At 38.2% G+C, this 21,435-nt stretch overlaps 1 protein-coding gene across 1 annotated transcript in view; it reads left to right on the plus strand.

Moving 5' to 3' along the window:
* Positions 1-21,435, plus strand: part of LOC144207425 (uncharacterized) — a 186,604-nt gene extending 165,169 nt beyond the window's left edge. Inside the window, exons 14-16 of the mRNA XM_077732902.1 lie at positions 1,145-1,265; positions 1,930-2,021; positions 21,290-21,435. Of these exons, the coding sequence (XP_077589028.1) occupies positions 1,145-1,265; positions 1,930-2,021; positions 21,290-21,326 (250 nt within the window). The 3' untranslated portion in view covers positions 21,327-21,435. The remainder of the gene's footprint in view (positions 1-1,144; positions 1,266-1,929; positions 2,022-21,289) is intronic.

Raw genomic sequence — 21,435 nt, forward strand, 5'->3', positions numbered from 1 at the left:
CTCAATGCCTGTTAATTGTACCGGCTAAAACACACACAGCTGCTACTCCAATCTTCTTACAAGTATTTAGATAGGACGTCCTTTCAAGGAAAACAACAACAAGGTAGGTCGATAAAAGGAGAACACCAAAAACATTCAACGTGAGCGTGACCTTCACGGTCACATCTGGTGACAATTGCACTGTTTAATTTGTTGCTGTTTGAACATTAAGAAAGAAAACAAGTTCATTTGAGAGGTGTAACTGAAAGGCACCTATCAAATTGTCATGTCACTTTAATTTGATAAAAGTGTTTCGTCATGATATTATGTTAATTTTGTTGCTACCAGGCCTTGCAATTGGCTGGCAACCGGTTTGGACTATACCCCTAGGCTCCAGCACCCCTTCAATAGAATAAACGGCTCAGAAAATGTATGAATGTGATAAATCAGATAGTGTGTGTTACATTCATCCATACAAAGACAAGAATGTTTTTGCTAATTCACTTTCACTCACAGATTTGTATTTGTTATTGTTTGGTGGGTTTTTATTCACACTTTCTTCAGTCTTCTACAACTTGCTGGGTACCATTCTTAGTGGATTTCCTCATGGGTTTCTTCGTTTTCTTTGCCTCCATTGCATTGTTGGAACAAATGAGTGTTTGATGCATAGAGCAGCAGACACTGACTTGGTGGCCACGTAAATTACAGCACAAAGGCGTGTTGTGATTCAGACTAATGGTAAAATGGAACCAAGGTTAAGTAAGCCATGATAAGTGATGGCTGTCTTTTCATCCCCTCATTCAAGCAGAAGAATGGGGTAAGACTGTGGCACCTGTTTTTCTTCCTGAACTTGTTCATCACAGCTTTTCTTGGAGATTTGCCAAGGACACAGGAGCTAACATTAGTGGGCCATATCTCAACAGGGTGGTGAGAGTTTTATTTTAATGCACTGTAGATCGAGCTCAAATAAGGACAGAGGTCATAGACATGTACTGCTTATTTCGTATTAGCGCACATTTACAATTTAGTATGGAAACATGGAAGGGACATACGCCGGACACTTGTGCAATAGCAGAGATGCTCTCTTGGTTGTTTCTGTATCATTTGTGTGTTTCAATTTACATTCCCCTGACTGACTTAGATGATATCGTGTTTTCTTTTTCAGTGTCATTCTTGAGGGAGATGCAACAATATGCTGGTCACTTTCCATTCCCTGGCTGTTCTTCATTCATCGCCAAAACTCATTTCGTGTGTCAGGGTCGCATCTGGCTGGCGGGAGAAAGGCGGTGAGTAATCTGCTCTGCTATTCAGACGCACGGCTGACACCATGATGTAAACTACACTGACCGACATTAAGTTAAAGCATAAGACAAGTTGTCAGGCCGTGACATGGAGAAAAAAAGGCACAACAACCTCCTTCTCTTCAATCCATCCCCTTTCTGCATTTCAGATTTACTGCTTTTCCACATCATTACAGCACAGTTTGTTTTGCTATTTCATGTACAGTATTACAGACTAAAGGGAACGTCAACCACTTGCTTTTGCATCTGACATTCAAAACTACCATTACATGTACACGTACTGTGTTTGCAAACACCTGTCAAGTCAACTACGTTTTAAACGGTTTTCAATCATACGCTGATGTATTTATGACTTGGTGAAGAATAATTTTTAAAAAATGGATATTCATTGATACATAATTTACATAGTTTATCACTCTTTTCTACTGAGGTTTTAGTTCTAATAAGGTTAGCATATTACATTTGGACTGAAGCCCTTGAATTGGAATTGGAATTCTCTTTTTTGTGGAGCACAAAAAGGCAAGCTCATGAAAAATGCCTGACTGTAATAAATAAATGAAGGGTTTGACTTTGGCTTATTAGTATATGGCAGATACATTGACAAGGTGAAGTGGATGTTCAAGTTCACAGTGCTTTTATTTCTCAACAGGAGAGAATAAAATGCATGAAGGTAGACATAGCAGATGCAAATCTATCTCCACTTCTTATGCATGCAAGACAAGAGTACAAAGAGCAAGTAGGGTAAGTCATCTTTTTAAACTATCCATAAGAAAGCTTACAGGCTGTTTTTTTTTCCGTCATTTTCAGTCTACCAGGGTTTCCCAACCTCATAAAGCCATGGCAAAGTACCCATTTTACATTACAAAAAAATCCCACAGCGCACAAGCAAAAACAAAAGAATGAATACTGATATCATGATGAGCTGGTCTAAATATACTCACAAATAGAGATACTCAGTGTGAAATGTTATGGGGGGCCTCCACGATATTTGCCACCTTTTTTATTAAAAGCAACAAGTGAATATCTGTTATTATGATCTAAAAATATCGAGCTAATGAGGGGCATTCAATTGTTCTACTTGTCAGAGGCGTGGGCAGAGAAACAAAGAGCTTTTTGTATTTAATAATAAAAAAAAGACAAATTAGGAGCATTTGGAGATTTTCCTGCATTACTAAAGGATTGATATTCACACTTTTGGCTTCAAATAGCTGTCAGATTTGTTACTTTCAAATGACACCCATTAGGAGCAAATGAGAACCCCCAAGCTTGGGTGAGCTGCTCGTCACTAACAAGACAGCACTTTGCGAAATATTTCTGCTTTTGTATGAACTTGTCTGCCTTCTCAGTACCTGTCAAGTTTGACACTATTCCTCCTCGAGAGCCCAATCGATGCTGAAAATGTGAAAATACAAACGCGTCACGACCCCACTGAGCTCCAATGTATTAGCAATGCAAAAAAAAAAAGTAATTTCACAATCATTCATGGTTGTACATGTCACTTGCTGTAAGGTGAGCTGTGACTCATGAAACCTCATGCAGTGTCGCTAGATTGGGACCTAAGAATTCCAATGAGAGAAACGATAATAGATACTTTCACTATGTTTGACATAAAAATCATTTTGAACAAAGTATATTTAAGCATAATGGCAAAATCGAACTATATTCAGGACACTTGTACAGAACCTTTTTTTCACAGAGAAACACGCTAAACATAATTTTGATTATAAACCAAAGAGCCTGTGTCCATGTAGTTTGACAATGGCCTGTCAAGTGTGATTTAAATTTTCAACTTTTCTAAGTCTAAGATCATTTTTCGATAGCCATACCACCCATTTAATAGTCGCAATAGTAAAATGTGGTATGCAGAAGCTTTGTGTATAGGTTGCATATGTGATGGCGGTGCACGGTCAACAAGTGATCTGATTTCCAGTGGCAGGGGCTGTAATAAAAACACTTTCATTCCACTGGTAATTATGCTTGCCCCTTGAAACCTTAATCAAATTGATTTGTTTACATGCACCCTTAACGCCATTGTAATGCCGCTATCGCCTCCAATGAAGATTGCATTGTCACGTCATTAAATCGAGCCCCACCCCAGCCGCACTCCCCCAAGGGTGCTGTTACTGTACATATCCGCAGTAAAGTACCACACATGGACTAGGCTGCCTTAATTGGCCTCACAAGGAGAATGAATCTCTGTAACGCAACGTTTGTGTGTGTTGACTACCGAGCTAACAGTGTTGTGACGTAGTTCTCAATATATCAAGGCCGCTTTTATTCTAGCAGTAAAATCCAATTGGTCACAGGACACCGAGCGAATACAACTGTAGTCGTCAACGACTTGTAATGACATAGAATAAATTCCATCAGTCGATACATTGATTAGCAATTAAGTAGAGGCGGCAGGCATGGGCGTAAAACATCTAACGACCTTAACTGACCATGAAACCATATTAGCATGTGAATCATACAGTGTATAGTAATATAAAATGATTAGTTCAGTCCCGTGTTGTGATGAGGTTCACTTATTTCTTCACACACGACTACATCGGACATCAATACAATTGTGATTCTTTAAAGTATTATATTTGTTTTTATAATATCCTGGTGATAAGGTTATTTGTTATTGAAAATGTATGAATTTGTTAGGATTGATAATGTGAAAAATCAATTGAAACCTAACTGCATTTTGATGTAGTACATACTTAATATGACAATAATTCCTAAGAAAAACTCAACATAACCTTGTTCAATTATGGTAAAAATAGGAATTCATCTGTTTCGCTGAAAACAAAAACTCTAACAAAAAGCCTTAAACAAAAGCTCTAAAAAGGAATATATATGGTCAACTGTGGTTTTGTATCACTATTGAGGTTTCTCTATGGGACAAATTCTAAAAGGTACAACCATGGTGGCTTTGTACTTGCATATTTCTATTTGATAATTACATTTCAGTGCATATGCTTTTATAGATAAGCATCTGCATAATGTCTCAGTGGCTCTCCTGACCCTAGACCTATCAGGAGACCTTCCCCTCTCCCCCAACTTTGACTAAACCCCGGTACACGTACACAGATGCAAGACTACAGTGTTTCTTATGAATCATGTATTACACTTAGTCCCAGCTGACAGGGAACTAATGAGTCAATTGCTTGGCGTGCCTGGAGAGAAGAGAACACGGCCTGTGTGATGCTTAGACCGAGACGTCCTACCTCACTTGTACTCTGTGCCAGATGTCTGAGGTGCAAGGAGATGAATCATAGGTTAACCCTCTCTCCTCACCCACTGCAGTATGACCACATTGGCAGGCGAGAGTGTCGCGCCAATGTGACTTTGCACAATGATCTGGTGCATTTAGAAGAGAGGTGGCCAAACTTTTATGCTTGCAAGGACTGATTGTGTACCTTTAGCCTTGATTTCCTCCTGTGAGAGAGGCAGAATAAATCCATTGCCAAGACAACATGTTGGCTGGTAGTCTTCAAAACCTCCATAGTACATTAAAAGAATGTTCATGGATGTGCCAAAGAAATGCATGACAGGGAATTTGTGATCATCTCACTGCATCCTAATGTTTTGTTTTGATGCAGTTTTCCCTCCCTTGACACACCACTTGTGTGCCTTGTGATCAATGTTTCATTAAATATTGCATGAAAGACTGCTGCTTTCAGACACTCTAGTTGTGTGTGAATCCATTGGCCAATGTTACTTACTGAGGTGCATTCAGGCATATACTGTAGTCATGTTGGTGTCTAGGATATTTTACTTTGTATGCCAGATGCTGGCAGTGAAGTACTCATAAATTGTATTTGATTAGTTCAGGTTCAAATCCAGGCTTTGACATTCCTCTGTTGAGTTGGCATGTTTTTCCGCGACTTTATAGGGTTTATTTTCCCTTCTTATTTAAATGACTATATATGACATTCATTGAATGAAAGTAAATCAATCAGAAGTGGATATTTTGTGCATTTTTTAATAATTCACCTCACTCTGGTGCATGACAGTTAAAAAATAAACTCCAAGTTTCTCTTGAAGATTTGAGTAAGTTGCAGAATAGATCAATACATTGTCTTTTCTTAAATCCACAATTATGAAGCTACTGAGCCAACATGATTCCTCTACATTTGCTAAAGATGCATTAACTAAAACAAAACAAAATTGACAGATATACTTTACTCCTCACTGTGGGAAGAGACAGCTTTTAGTCAGTTGATTTGTCCAGCCACCTGTGATTTCATTATGTATGCAACAGCCACTCATACAATCAGCACCTCTTTTTATCTTTCTATTTACTGTGATTTTTTTTGGGGGGAGGGCTAAATGTCGTTCCCGACACTTCACCAACCTTCCAATCTGAGCCCAATCAGTGCGATAACATTCACTGATTTGCACTGAAACTGTAGAAGTTATCACAGAGGTCTCTAATTACTCGGGACTTTACTGAGCACCAAATTCATACCAGCTATTTATTTTATTTTATTAATTACCACTTTCTTTGCCCGGCAGTTTTTAATTAAGAGAAGCAACATCCAAGTCGAATAGTTCATTTTAATGAAGAAGATTCATTAAGAATATTTTTCTGTTTTATTGCAATAGACGTATAATGTATATGCTAGTGTAAGTTTTATACTAACTTATCGTGTTTTATAGTGCGCATGTCATATTTTAGTGTGCCTACATATGTATGGTTAAAAAGTATATAGCTTACAGAGTCCTTCATCATAGACATTTGTTGACATGAGTTTTTGCTGGCTTGCTTTGACCAATGGTGTCCACCATGTGGTTAAAATTGAACATGTGAACATCAGCGGGCTTAGGCAGTAGCGGCGTAGAAAGGCATGTACTCTACTGTAACCCAGCAGACAGTAAATCCTTCTGCTAGCGAGTGACATTTGCAGGACCTCTGTTTTGAACCATTGAAACAAAGACGCTTAGACCGACAAAGGCTTCTGCTGATACCCAGCTCAGAATGGTGCAGAGGAAGGTCATATGCTGCCAGCTCACTAGCCTGGTTTGTCTGGCATCATAATTTAGATAGTGAGGGGTGGTGGAGTTACTGCACATGGACACTTGGCTCATGGCGACAAGGAAGAAAAGCCCCTGGCACGCAGCCTCGCTGACAGAATCTTCTTCATGGGTTCATAAGGGAACAAAGAAAAGTGCTCCGAGCCCTCTCCATTTGGCGCCAGTTCAAATGCTACTGACGCCTCTCTTACAGGGGACTCCGTTAAAATACAAGTGCATATGAGACGCCGCAACCGGCTCTCGCTCTCGACCCCACAGGCCATGACAGCCGAGCTCTGAGGTAGAGCCTGATTGCCACCCAGCATTGGGGCCGAGCAACTGCAACGTGATTGTCTCGCTCCTGGGAGCAAGTCTGGTAATTCGGGGGCCAAGGCAGTGATCAAAGAATTCAAGAGCTGAGAGAAAAGCAGCTGGCTGTTGGGGGTTGTTGGAAGGTCTCATGGTGAGGTGCAGTAGATCTGTCCCTCCCAACCGAATGAATTCAAAAACTCTTGTTATGATACTTTTTTTTCAAGAGTGCTTATTTTATTTGGAACACCGAGTGTATGAGTATATCCATGCTTACTGTAGGCATTCTCGTTTAAGGCCAGCCATACAAGATGGTATGTTTTCTTTTCAATATTTGGATCCCAATGATGAGTTTTGAAAGTGATTTTTAAATTCTGCAAATAGTGAAATCCCCAGTTCTAAAAGGGTTCACAATCCCTCCATTTTTTTAGTGTTGTTTTGTTTGTTGTGTATAAAACCTTTGGTCGTACTGCACTTGCAGTTAATCATTGAGCTCCTTGACTACACTACAGACCTCTGCAGGATTCAAAGGCACTTTTGCTAGAACAATGTTCAAGGGCATTGAGTGCAAAAATGAAAGCCTGGGACTTGAGACTGAATGTCGCTGGGGAATTGACATGTTGTACAGGGTCATAGTGGTCAACTGCAGATAAGACAAAAGATAGAGAATCCCTGCTTTTGAAAAAAAAAAAAGACCAAGATCCCTTCTAAACATCGCCTTAAACTCTAGACTATGCGACTCTGAACTGGTACTTGTGTTAAACTGCTTGACATTGAGTACTGTACCTCTAATTGTGAGCCATATCTAAGTGGAATATTCACTTAAATTATTTAAATGCTCTAAAACAAGAAGTGTTACAAGAGAATGCTATTACTCTAACTAAATAAACCCCATGTATTAATTTGGCCTGCTTCCTTGGAAGGGCTATTAGAACATTATCGCTATAGTGAGGTGTGCAAAAGAATATCAACATAAATGTGCATTCAGGCATACATCAGTGAGTGTTTATTATTGTCTACTTAAATGTACAATGGTTATTCTTAATAATAATTCAGAAGTGAAGAAAATGGGATTTTACTGTAGTGTTGTTTTTGTTTCTTAAAAGATATTTTTTAGAGCTTGGGAGTTCTTGCACAGCAGGTTTCCCATTGCAACTTTGTTCATTTTGGAGTATAGATGCTTGAATGCTCTCCTTACACCAGCCTTGAGATGATAAATGCAAAAGGCTATTAAGAAAAATAAAATAAAAACAACCCAAAAGCAGAAAACTATTTAACACTGCCCCGAGCACCAGTTTGAACAGTTAGAGGATGTGGGAATTGTATAGCAGTGCATGTAACAAAGATAGCAGTAAGCTAACAACTCATGTGTGGGGAAAAATTGAAATTTTAAACAAGTCTATTTGTTGGTTGTTTTGGATGTGTAGTGTTTAATTCCCGTGGGCACATGCAAAGTTGATTTTTCATCAACTGCAGGACTGTCACATTTTATAAGATACAGTGAATAACTATTTAATCAGTGTCAGTAAATGGAAGATTTGATTAGTTTGCACTTTGCCTCACGACAGCACACAAGCTTTTATTCAGCAGTGCTTGGATTTACCAAATGTGGGCACAAACAGTCGGCTGAAGCGTCAAGGACAGACTTCCAGTGAGTAAGAAGATAAAGCATTAAATGGAGCTTCAAACACTCTACAAGGACAACAAAATAGATAATTGCCAGAGTGCAAATATTGAAAAAGAAGTAATGTATACACATGCTGTATTTCAGGTACAAATGCGAAATAATTATGATTCGATTGAGATTTTTAATGCTTCCGTTTCATGGCTGGAAGACATTACATTGTTTCTAATGTCACAGTATGTTTAAGAACATGCTGTCTTCAGGTTATATTGAATGTATCATGTAATTTATTGAAAAAGATGGATATGTATTCAAGATTAAGGGCAAAGTTTTCTTTTTCAATATCCTAATTTATGTATTACCATGTCAGTTGTAGATGACTTAACCACAGACAAGAGCAAATGGTGCCTTTGCCCATGAACTATATCCTCAGAGTTAAAAACTAGAGTTGAATTAAAAAAATATATAAAAAAGAGTCGAGAGGTCGTCACACAAGCTTAGTTCTCGGAGCTGACACCACTTCTTTTAACATCTCTCACCAAAGACTACGTTCCGTTGCCTGGATTTATGACTCGGGAAGACTAGATATTTAAGTACATACATACTATATATTGTTGTAATTGGCTGCCGATCAGTATAGGGTGTACCCTGATTTCTGCCTAAAATCAGGGTTATAGACTCCAGCCCACCACCAAAACACTTGTGATAAGCGGTATGTAAGATTTGGTTTTTAGAAGCGAGCAGTTGTGGAGTCTGACAAGCAGAGGTGACATGTATTGCCTTGCCACTGATTTCTGAAGTTGGCTGCAAGCAAATACCACATTAGAACTCTTTAATATATGCTAAGCTCTTGCTTTATGAGGGCACTGTTAATGGGTGGGGTCGCTGTAACTGCCTTAAACAAGGGATTAGCTTGCCGCTGATGAGTCGCTGCTGTGTGATGGGATTATTTACATTGCTCTAGTGGCAGGGAGCAGGTGTCAGTGCATATACAAATCCTCTAATAAATTTATGAAACGTGTTGTGATGGGGAGTGGGAGTGGGTTGTCAAGTACGAAGAGTATCAGCTGGAACAATGCTTGTGTCGTGTGTGGCCCTGCAGAAAACGATAATCTGGTTACATTGTGAAGTGGAGAAAGTTTGCTCTTAACTTTGTCGGTGCTCTGATTGGCTGAGCAATAACAATGGCTTCTGTAGCAAGGCTGAGGCAGGGTTAGGATTCGGGTTTGGGTTTGGTTTTATCCCATTTGACAATGAGCAGGGCAGAAAGTAAAACCTGAATTGCCAGTTGATAAACATTTCATTTATTGAAATAGTTTAAGGACTGGTCCTACGCAAGGAAGTAAAATAATGTTAGCAATGTTAAAAAATGAGGAACGAATGAGAAATACAGTACATAGATACACATAGTATGCGCCTTATGCATGACAATAAACTAAATTGTTCATGGTGAGCCTTTTAGTAATAATTTACATCCATTTTAAAGTATTTTTTTGTTCCACCATAATATTCCACTGAAATATAAATATTTAGTTCATATTACAAGGGAACAATGATTACATTTTAAGAATGAAAGATGAAAAGAACATGAAGGTTTCCTTAGATGTATTCTTTTACCAAAGATAACCCTCACCAAAACAAGTTTAAGGTCAATAGAATTTCGCAAAAACATTTTTGTGTTTGTGTTGTCGGTGCAAAGAGTTGCCCTTCTGCCTGTTGGTAAAAATAAAAATATCAATACAATCTTGAGGACACTGAGGCTCATTACACAGCATGTGAATGAATGCTTTTGACATTCAAATAGGGAAGACCAGAAAAAAAAATACATAATATTGTTGTCTCAGCTGCTAGTTATGTTGTTTTTCTCCTTCATTCTCAGCCATCAACACGCAAAAAAACTTTCACAATTTCCTTGCGAAGGTGAAAAGGACACTATCAACCAAAAATACGGGGCAATTGGAGCCCGTTTGTCAGTTAATGTCAAACAAAGATAAATTGCTTATTAACCCAATTAGTTTTAGTTTGAGCCGAATGATTTCTACCTGCAAAGAGATTTTTATTACACGCCATAATGTCAGCTATTTCCCCATGTAAATAATGGTTACGGTCTGCATAAATTAGAAGCAGACTAATCAACATTTAAATTGAAATGGTATCACCACTCAACAGATGGTCTAATCTTGGAATGTTTACTTGCCATGTTGCCCCAATACAGATACATAAACAGCTTTTAATCATGTCTCGTGGCCAAAGGGTGCTAAATTTGGGTTCTCTGTCAGCTCTTCAAAAGTATTGGGACACAGGGCTATAGAAGCCAACTTTGGGCGGCACTCTAGAATTTAGATGTACCTGATCCAATTACATGATTACAAAACAAGCCAGATCACATCATTTTCAGAGGAATAGAATTGCATAGACAGTTATTTTTTGTTACTTTTTTAACGTGTTGCCTCCTATTTAAAAAGGTTTTAATTCCATTTTTAAATCTCGATATAACCGATTGGGTTCAACTTTCCGTTTTAAAGAGCTTGTCTCCCTACAAAATCTAAAATCGGTATTTAAATCAATGATTCAATTGTCTGTGAATATCCAGGGTGCCAGATTTGCAAAGTAATTGCAGTCAGTAGCGTAATAATCAACATTCCCACTTTGCATAATGCAGTCAAAATGTTCCTTAAGAATTGCCATACTAACTCTATGGCCATTTGTTGTATTCAGGTTTGTCTCAGTTGCATACAATGCAAATCGTTTTTAATAATTGTACACTTTTTTCACACCTGCTTGAACAATATTCAAAATGTTCAATGATGCATTGTTAAAATGAGTCAGTTTATGTAGCAGATCGATCACCGTCATAGACACGCTGCGATCCATACTGTCTGTGGTCTCCAAAGACACATGACGGTTGTGATAAAACACAGAGTAGAGTGGTATAGGAAAAAGCAGAAGCATGGAGGAGGGAGAGTGATGGCCCCACATTGACCTCGCAACAGCTTTAAGAATGCTTCTCCATCAACACAGTGAAAAGACTCCAAGAGAGGCCTGCCATCATATGGACATCCCGAGGGAGCAACACCAGGCAACACTTAGAGGAAGTTTTAAAAGCTATCTATCCAACAATTTTGCTCTCTTTTTAAGCATCAACTTTGCTTTGCTTTATCTTATAAATATAATTTACTGCATTGTGAAAACTGGACAGTATTGAACGCTGACCAGTAGTCATTGGATAGCAGTCCGGCATATGTCCCAGAGCTCTAGATTTTTCATGTACAGAGCTATGTTCATGGCCTCCTCTGTTCCAGTTCCTGAAGAGGCAGTACTTGAGATGTTAAGAGCAAGCTTCTCTGAGCAATTATTGTTTTAGTTTATGACAAAATAATTGTAGTGTGGCAGTGTACGTATATATGCTGAGGAAAGGTTGTTCTCATTCAAGAAAGGTGCAAATGAGCATGAAAGAAACTTGCAATATATTCTTAAGATTCGGAGAAGAATTATTAACTTGCAATCATAAAAGTTAGCAACATCATAATTGTGCAACAGCAAGGGGAAAACAGTATTTCGACACAGTGGGTTGAGTAAATTCATAAAAGTGGACATGGCTAAATTTAGATTAAGATAATAGTGTGAATAGGTACAGACTGCAGCATTTCCTGCTTGCTGTGAGGACTCCAATTGGAGCCCAAAACATGTTGTTTTATTTATTCCTGTTTGGACTGTGTGACTTCCTGTGGACAGGCACTCTACAGCGAAATTCTGAAAAAATGGGATTGCTTTTGGGACTTGAGTCACCAGATGAAAATTATGACCGGAAACATTGAATGTTGCCTAATCAAAATTGAAAGGGTCAACCTTTATGCTTGCAAACCAATGCAATACCAAAAAGTTGTCAATATTGTGGTCCCTCCCTAGATACATTTGGATGTCACTGGACCCCTTGTCTTGCATTTTCCCAATTTATTGATCTATCACCTTTGTACCCGCGGTGTGGATTTTCTAGCAAGGGCGGGGTTGGCGGGTGGCCTTCCCGCAACGGCCCAGTCTAGGAGTTGTTTGGGGATTCTGGGTCCCTACTGCGTGTCACCTTATGTGTGTAGAGGCTCCGCAACACAGGATATGAATGAATAAATGTCTTAACATTTATTATTGTGGTTTCCAAAAAATTGTAACTGGGGCAAGGGAAACCTTAAGCACAGACACAGACATGTGCTTTACTATAATTTATGTAAAGTGTATTTAAAAAAAAAAAAAGACCATATGCACGCAGGAACAGCGCTGATGAATCTTGAACCTGCTGGCTGAGGGAATTTGATTAGCCTTCTGTCGTTAATCTGCAGTTGTTTTAGAGGTGCTGTCAGATGGCACCGATTCTGGCTTCCTGCTGGATAAAATATGTGAGTGTGCATATAAAATGGTATTATCATCCAAGCCAAGTGAACCTAGCTTGTAGATCAGAGAAAGCAGCTGTGTGAATCAGAGGCGGGAGGGACACTTCTTGTCTCCATATTTTCTTAATATTGGCTAAGATAAGCTGAATGACTCTACTTAAGGTTTGTTCATCTATATTAACCAAAGCCCATGTGTGTCAGTAAGAACGATAAATCGATTTTAAATCCAAATTATAAATAGTTTGGAAGCTAGTGTGGGTAGAATTCATAGATTGGATTTTCAAAATAACTTTATTGACACAGTTTCTTCAGCCATTCATAAAAGACCAGACTGAATGACAATATTAAAGTGGAGCATTACCTTCTACATTCAGACATAGTCTGGCCTCAATGATGTACCAGACTTGTGACTAGGTGGCAAGCTGTTAAAATTCCAGCTAATATCCAAGTCAACCGAACCGGCATATTGCTTTCACACATGAGTGCGTACCAAGTAAATGCCAAAACGTTACCGGACTTCAGGAAATGGCTGAAAGGACTTTAAGAATGATTTTCTCAATGTGGCATGTGAATATAATATACTTGGCCCGTGTGAGAATAGAACACCTATTTCCCACAATATGGTGGCAGAATGCAGTCTATATACCATATAAAACACATATTTGAAATATATGAGCCTTACAATGGAACATTGCAATGATTATATTAGGTTTTGGAACAGTTGTGAAAGAAATAAAATCAAACAGACACTTGGCAATTCCCTCCTGTTAGTTACAAAGTATCTTTTGACTTTTTTTATAAGATTGCACATTTTGAAGTGAGTCTGGTTGATCGCTGCTCTTTTCTGGCCATATTTGTAGAGGAAATATGCAACTTCTGCAATTGACTGAGCAAGGAACAAAAATGGAAAGAATTTAGTCGCTCGGCATAACTATTTTATGCATGGTTGTTTTTGTCTTGCTAGTGTACATATGTAGGCAAGGCTCTGCCTTACCAGACCACCCATCCCTGCTAGGCACATCTTTACGGGCCAATAATTGCATTTTGAGTTCTGGTGCCAGCTATAGCCTCCAGCTTATAGAGATAGGCATATGATTGGAAGGTTATTGGTTTTAACCACTGACACTCCAGCACCCTCCCCCCCTCAAGGCGGAAGGGAACAAGCTGCGTCCCTACCACCATCTCTTGTCAGAGTGCCCCTGAGCAAGACCATTAAAAAGACAAGTACTTTGTACTTCAGCCAGAACCCACCAAGTACCAGGCATGAATTTTAAACGTTGCACAGTAATGAAGCAGTTGGAATATTACAGGTCATGCTAAAACCACAAGCCAACTGTAACCAAGGGGGACAGTAATGTGCTTCTGTAAATCAATATTTGTTTCAATTTTAATTAGTGTTTTCTTTCCCTTCGTCTCCCTTCCCCTTTTAATTGATATTATTTCATTTGAATGATTACAGCTCATTCAAATTCAAAATGTCTCAACCTTCTTCATATTTATACAACTACTCATCTGGTTCCACCAATGTTGTCTTGATACTTCTTCAGCCGGGACCTATGTAGAGAGTTGCAGAGGCAGTAGCAACCGCTAAATGGATCCTAATTGCTCTGATAGTCCTCGTGCCATCGGGCCTCATTTGTGTGCTGAGGTGAAGGATCAATTTTGCCTCATGCTTTGACACAGATCATTTCTCTACACCTCTTCCCTCGTTCCTCACCCTGCTAGCAGAAGACAGCGAGAGAGTAATAGAGCAAACCCATCTGTTCATGTGTCACACCTTTTCTCCTCACAATTCATGGCATGTCTCCTTGCTCAAGTGCCTTCCCTCCAGCCCAGATGCCCCCGAGGGACAGTGCACAAGTGGACAATTCTCCTTCAGCTGACTAAAGGCGAGTTATGGTAGTTTATTTGGAAGCAATTTGTAGTCAGGTGTGTTTTACTCCTTCTTGTGAAAAATAGATGCCTTGACACTAGTGTAGAAAAGTCCTTCAGAAAATGGATATTCTGAAAAATAATTTTGGGTCAATTACCCGGTAATGTCTGGAACATGGCCAGATTCAATTTGCTATATTTAATTCTTGTTTGTGCAGAACCACCAAACAAAATGTTCACCCTGAACTATTTATCAAACAGTTGAGGCCGTTGATCCTAAATGTTACATTTTGTCTCCCGGGTCATAATGAAATGGCAAGGGTAGAATTTGCATCTATGTCGTAGTCGTTTACTTCGGTCTTGCCGGGGACTCTTCATATTATGAGATGTTTTAAGCACTTCTCTTTTTTCCTCTTGTGTGAGATCTCTTCATATGTTTTGAAACAGTTTATAGGTTACAAATAATGCCAGTCAATAAAAAGAGAACGGACAAAAGCAGTATCTCACAGCCCTAGTCAATTGTGAATGTCAACAAAATTCCACCTCTTCACTTATGAAGGGATGCCTATGAGGATTGATCCCGATTTATTGTAAAGAAGAAAGCAAGTGTAAATGTCAGGTGTAAATAAAACACACTGCCCAGAACAATACTGTCCACATTTTACAAATATTTTATGGCAAATCTGCCACGTTTACCTTGGAAAAGTAGCATTGTTACTGAACTGTCTATCCATTTTCAGTGTCTCGTATCCTTGTCACAGGTTACTGGAACCTATTCAGTTGACCTACAGGCAGCACAGGAACCTATAAGTCCGCAATCAATTAATTATCATGGATGAAAAATAAAATAAGAAAACAGGCTCCAAGTATTGATACATACTGTCCCAAGTTGCAAGGTTGTAATATTGTCGGTTCATGGACGGCAGGTGACTTCAAAGTTAGATTTCACAAGAAGAAAAAGAATAACAACAACAACTATTTGAGTGGCAACTTGACAATCCTTTAGCTTGTAAAAAGTGCCATCCAGTGCCTAAATCTGAAAAATCAGTTTTGCTGATATTTTATTGGAAGAGCATTTTTAACAAATGGTTTTATTATAAATGTTTTGTCAATGTGTATGACGTGTTTGGCGTGACTGTCAAAGAGTTGCCTCTACATATTGAATTTTGAATATTAATAATATTGTCTCCGCGTTTATTGTTCCATAGGATCTGTGCAAATGTTCACACATGATCTGCCTGGAGCCCTGATTATTTCTCTCTCATTACCAATGCAGAGTGATAAAATCATGTTCTGCTTAATATGCAGTTTACGTTCTATGTACTGCATATCTGCACGTCAATAGGTAATGTAATAATAGTCCATGAGAATCTCTTAATTGAAACGATAACTCAATTTTCAAACGCTATAATGTGTCAGTACTGGTGCACAACTCGGTGTCATAAAATCTCCGCGTTTTTTTTTCAACTTTGAAAGCACACTGTTCCCACGAGTGCCTGCATAATATGCACATTATTAAATCCGTTGATTTAATGGCTGAACCAGGAAATGACATGTAGTATCTCCTTATCTACTTGTACCACTGTTAAAGGCAATTGCTCATTTGTTTCCATATCGCCGTCATTTAACTCAAGATAATCGTCGCCAAAGACCCCTTATTGGCATTTATCGGTGGATATCAAAATACATATATTATATTTAACGGAGGCATATGTTAAGAAAATGGCAGTTCAGAAGTACCTTGTAGAAATAGCCTCGTTTTTGTGTTTGACATTTACAAAATTGCCACATTTCTGTGCTGGTGCACACAGTGCAAGTCCTCTAAATTAATATTTAGTGTGGGGAATCAGTGAGTGGCTTATATTACAATATTTTTTGACTGTGATAATAATAGAAGCACAATAATATAATTCTACAAAAATGTGTATTGAGGGAAAATAACGATATAACACAAATACACTACAAATAACTTCATCATCAACATGAGAATGAATGTTCACCATAAGTAAAGAGAGATTTTCAGTGTAAAAAAAACAACAAAGTATCGGAGTAGGTGGGCGTTATATTTTGATTGGACTCATATGACAATAATAAATCATTTAATGCCCTTTTGGAGGATTTAAAATAGATGTTGACCAATTTTAGTATAATATTTGATCATGTCAACATGGGAAAGCAAAAACAAATGATCATAAAGCTGCAGTAGGTCCCAACTCTCTTAAGCTTCAGGCAAATTAAATGAAGATTGGTATTTATTTTATGTACGTCATAGTCCACTTTTAATTGCGTCGAGTTGTTTTTGCGTTTTTAATTGGTTAGGCGTTAAATCCTTTTTTTGTTTAACGTCTATAAACAAAAGTAAAGCAAAGCTGAAAGACTATAATTGGTTGCATCCAAATGTAGTCATTTCATTGGGTTTGACGGTCGCATTCATAAAGTCTCCAGCTGCTGCGCCCACCGGCTTAATATTTTTTTTCCCCCGCTACGCCAACCTTAAACCAGCCGAATAATGCATGGTCAAATGAAGGAATCATTTTTACTGGAGACATCAGTCACAGGAAGATAGCAGCTAGGTATATCACTTCCCACCATATGGTCATGGCTGTCAAGCACCAACCAATAAGGAGGCTGCGATTGGTCACAGTAGTCCGAGTTGTGATTAAATAGTTCCAAGGACGACTGTGGTGCACAAGAAGCCTCTTTGACCAGACTGATACTCATCTCTGGATACTGATTGGAAGTTATCTCTTTCTCACGCTCACTGTCTGTCTGGATTTGTTATGTTTTTCATTCCCACCTTCGCCCGCACAGGCTCACTGACATTCTTTTCCTTTTCTTTTTTGTCTCATGAATACAGAAAGATTCAACTTGACTCTCACTCAACTCAGTTCAAAATCCTAAAAAAGTCCCAAAAGAGTTTGAATATAATATTTTAGGGCAGAAATTTCACACAGAACTAGAGTAATGTTTTCATTAAGATATACGGACAAAGAAACTAAAAGTATAAAAATCCACTAATTCGGTATATTTTTCTCATGGTTGTTGGACTGTTAATACCGATGCCGTTGTCACTTTTTACAACAGGTTGTACAGTTTGACACATAGTTTGGTTATAGACATCTGTTGAGGCTAATGATAATCCTATGGCCAGCCCATTAAACATCCTAAATGCACATATAAGTCCAAGATACATATGCTTTGCGTTTAGAATTGCCCCTTTGTGATTATCATCCGGAAACTGAATTTCAATAACACTCATTAATCTGACATCTTAAGCTTTTCAAGGCTAATGCTATTTATCGCAGCGAAAACATTAAGCAAGGTTTTCACAGAGGTTAACACTCCCGACGGAAGCCTCAATCACATCACTGGAGGTTCGCCAAAGGTTATTTATTTCTTATTTATTTCATTGAATAACATTCATCTTCCAAATCATTCAATTCTGTATATTCACTCATATTTCATGTTCCATCATTACTATCATCACTAATCTCACACAATTTTTTGTATTCTTTGTGATGGGATCACATTTTAAAACATTTAAATGGATGCTTTTTAATTGTAAATCCAGATAACATGAAACCAATCCGAATGAATTGCTTTGGGTTATTTATTTATTTTATTTTATTTGCAACAAAACAAACCATTCATACAGAGTATTTTGATGAACAAAATATTTTTTTTCTTTTGTGGCTAATGGCTTCATCACTTTGACATTTCAATCCAAACCTAGTAAATGTTTGAAAGCCAAGCAAAGGGTCATTCTTGATGGTAAAAAAAATAAAAATAAAATGCAATCTTGTTGGTCAGATGTCATCTAAATGGAATAAACATAACACAGTCTCAAGTGCTGGATACCACTTATGCCTGTGTTATGTTTATGCCATTTAGATGCCAAATATTTTACACTCACGGATAAGCAAATAGCAACTAATCATTTGTAGCAGATCATTTCTTACAACCAACAAAAAATGTGTGTCTAAAGGGGTGTTAAATAATGGAATACCTGCAAGTTAAAAGCAAATACCACAGCCTACTTTGCAAAACTACAACCACTACTGTAATCATTGATCTGCCAGACGGTGACACAGCAATGCATATATCAGCCTAAGATCTATATTCTGGTATGCTTCATTAAATGAGGCTTGTAAAACAAAAACCAAAAAAGGATTCACAGTAATATGGTGTTGATATGGTCTTTCCCTCATGGGATGGATAAATTCTTCTATCTTTCAATACATTTTTTTTTCATTTAATGTCAGTGCTCTTTATAATAGTACTTTGTGAACCCAGAGTGCTCTTCATGCATGTACTGTACAGCAAGTCATTCATAATCACCGACTTGCATCTATAGAGTGGAATTAAATCCCCTCCTCTTAGTTTGCCAATATATTATTAAAGCTTTTCTTCTCTTGAGAATGGCCATGCAGTTTCTATGGTTACCATTGCTCCTCCAATAGACCTTTTATGAGTTCACCTCCTAATTACTTTGAGAGACCAAATTCATTTCATTTCTCGTTCGTTAAGACATGCCGCTTTGTACTGTGACTGATCATAAAAGTGGCCCGCGACTACCAACAAAATATAGTATGCCCCACGAGTATGTTTTAAAAGTGAGAGCTGGAATGATGCAACTACAAAATAAAAATAAAAAAAACATCAGGGGATAACGTTGCCCACCTCAAGACCACCTCTCTGGTAGTTTATATTGCATGAAGGATTGCAGCCGTGCTGATGTGGCAACCTTATAAAAGTCTTTGACTGCCCCTCTTTTATTTATAAAAGCTTCTGTTCCCAATAAAAATGGCTTCACTCTACGGAAAATATTACCTTTGCGAGACACACCCATCATGACCCAAAAACGAAAGCAGACGGATGGCCGCGATTGGTTTTCACGTGCACCCGTTTTCCGTTCTTTTGAAGACGTTCACATGCTTAATTGCTAGCACCAGGCGGAATTTGTTATACTCGGAGATGTTTCAAATTACCAGTTGATAATGAATACAAGAATCTGGATATTGGTTGAGGTAGAAAATGTACTCAGTGGTTAGAAGGTGGGTTTCAGAGATATGTTGGGTCTTTGAATCACACTGCTGGAGTTTGTATGTCCTCTTCTTGCTTGATTTGGTTTTCTTCGGTTGTCTATTCTTGGTAAGTGGAAAAATGATGATTGCCTACAGTCAAGTCATTACCATTTGTTGAGCAAATGCAGGGATGTATTTATAAAATGTATTTTCACTGATACAACATTTTTCCCAATCACTAACTGAATGAGTTGACATCTTCATAACACACCAAGAGGAAATTACCTGGTACATTTTATGGAAATTTCAAATTGGGTCTTATCCATGCTACCCCCATGAACCATTTGTAAACAAACAATCTTTACTGGAAGCCACCATACACTGTAGTTAGTTAGTTAGTTCCTTTTTACGTGTCACGGGAAACAGTCCAATTTTGTATGACGTATTTTCTGTAATTGCTCATAGTCTACTTATAAGCTGCCATCCCATTACAGTCGTATGTAGCTCATATTAGTCAAAATAAAACAGGGAAAAGGGTGAAAATGTGTTGCTAAATGGCTGCCCTTGTGGTAAGTAATAAATGTAGTTTAATTATTTTTTTTTTTCTGATGTATGTTTTATCTTGTCGAGAGGGAATTTTGGGCTGTCCTCAGTCCTACAAGGAGGCGCTCCTCAAACCTGCTGGCAGGGCTAAATGTTGTAATGACAATTTTGCCAGGCTCTAGAATGTAAAGGATGTATGTTGGGGTTGCCTCATGGGACAAAGTTACTGATTAGATTCCCTGCACAGAAATTGCCGCTTTGACCCAAAGCCTTCTTTCTTGATACGGTAATGCTTAGCATCATTAAATTCATTCTTAATGACAGTTTTAATGAGGCAACCGTTCTCCCAGTGCTTAGCTAACAATTCTTTTATAAAAACCTTTAGATGTCAAACCATATGACAAGAAAGATAGATGTACCTATTGTAACATTAACTCTTGGAGAATACAATCAAAAGAAAAGAGCTCTGGTGCTGCCTTTTAAACGTTTTGATCAATTGTGACGCAAGCAAGTCTGAGAGACAAGAAAATGACATACACACCAGGAGTAGTGTAATAAACTATATACTAGTATTTCAAGTTTTTTCCTTCAGAGTATTATGCTAACTCAGTTACATTGAACAAACCTTCGTTAAATCTTTGAAGAAATCTTCCAAGATCATCTGCTGCTATTTTGGTGTTTTGCATGTCCTCGAAACCAAAATGAAAACCTGCATGGCAATGTTCTTCTCAGGCAGGAACTGTCGGATGCTCGCAGAATTATAATCATACGGTCTGTAATGGTAATAAGGCGAGTAGTTTTCAGGTCAATCGTCCCACCTCTTCTTGGATACGGAATGTCTTTGTAGACGTATTTCTTGATCAACTGGCTCACTTTCTTACACCAGTACTGAACTTTTCAAACATGTCTTATTTGATGAAAAATGAATACATGAAATATGTAGGATTATAAAATGTTAATATTAATCTACGATCAAAGTTTGGGGCCAAATTTGAAATTGTGTAGCTCTTTATGAATTTATTACGACAATTGTCACTCACAAAGAAAACCCACTTGTTCACATGGCTCTGGAGCAAGAGTGCAAAAGGTACTTATTATCAAAAAAAAAATCAATTCATTCTTGAGTGATCTTTTTTATTCCTTCCTACAGGTTTAGAAAAAAATGAAAAATAGTTTAAACCCCCTTGGAGAATAATAAATACCCAGGGTAGATAAGTTCGACCTGCTACCTGAATTTCTTTTTTTCTGCAGACGGGGTCCATCTGCATGCGCAAGTGGACACTTATAAGTGGCATATAATTACAGAGCAAGGATGTGGCAACCTTGCCTGGGAGTGTGTATGCTGCTATGATGGGAGACTTCTGAAAGTCAAAGAGCTACTTAGAAGTTGAAGGTGC

Source organism: Stigmatopora nigra, chromosome 14, assembly GCF_051989575.1.
Source record: "Stigmatopora nigra isolate UIUO_SnigA chromosome 14, RoL_Snig_1.1, whole genome shotgun sequence".
Taxonomy (NCBI): domain Eukaryota; kingdom Metazoa; phylum Chordata; class Actinopteri; order Syngnathiformes; family Syngnathidae; genus Stigmatopora; species Stigmatopora nigra.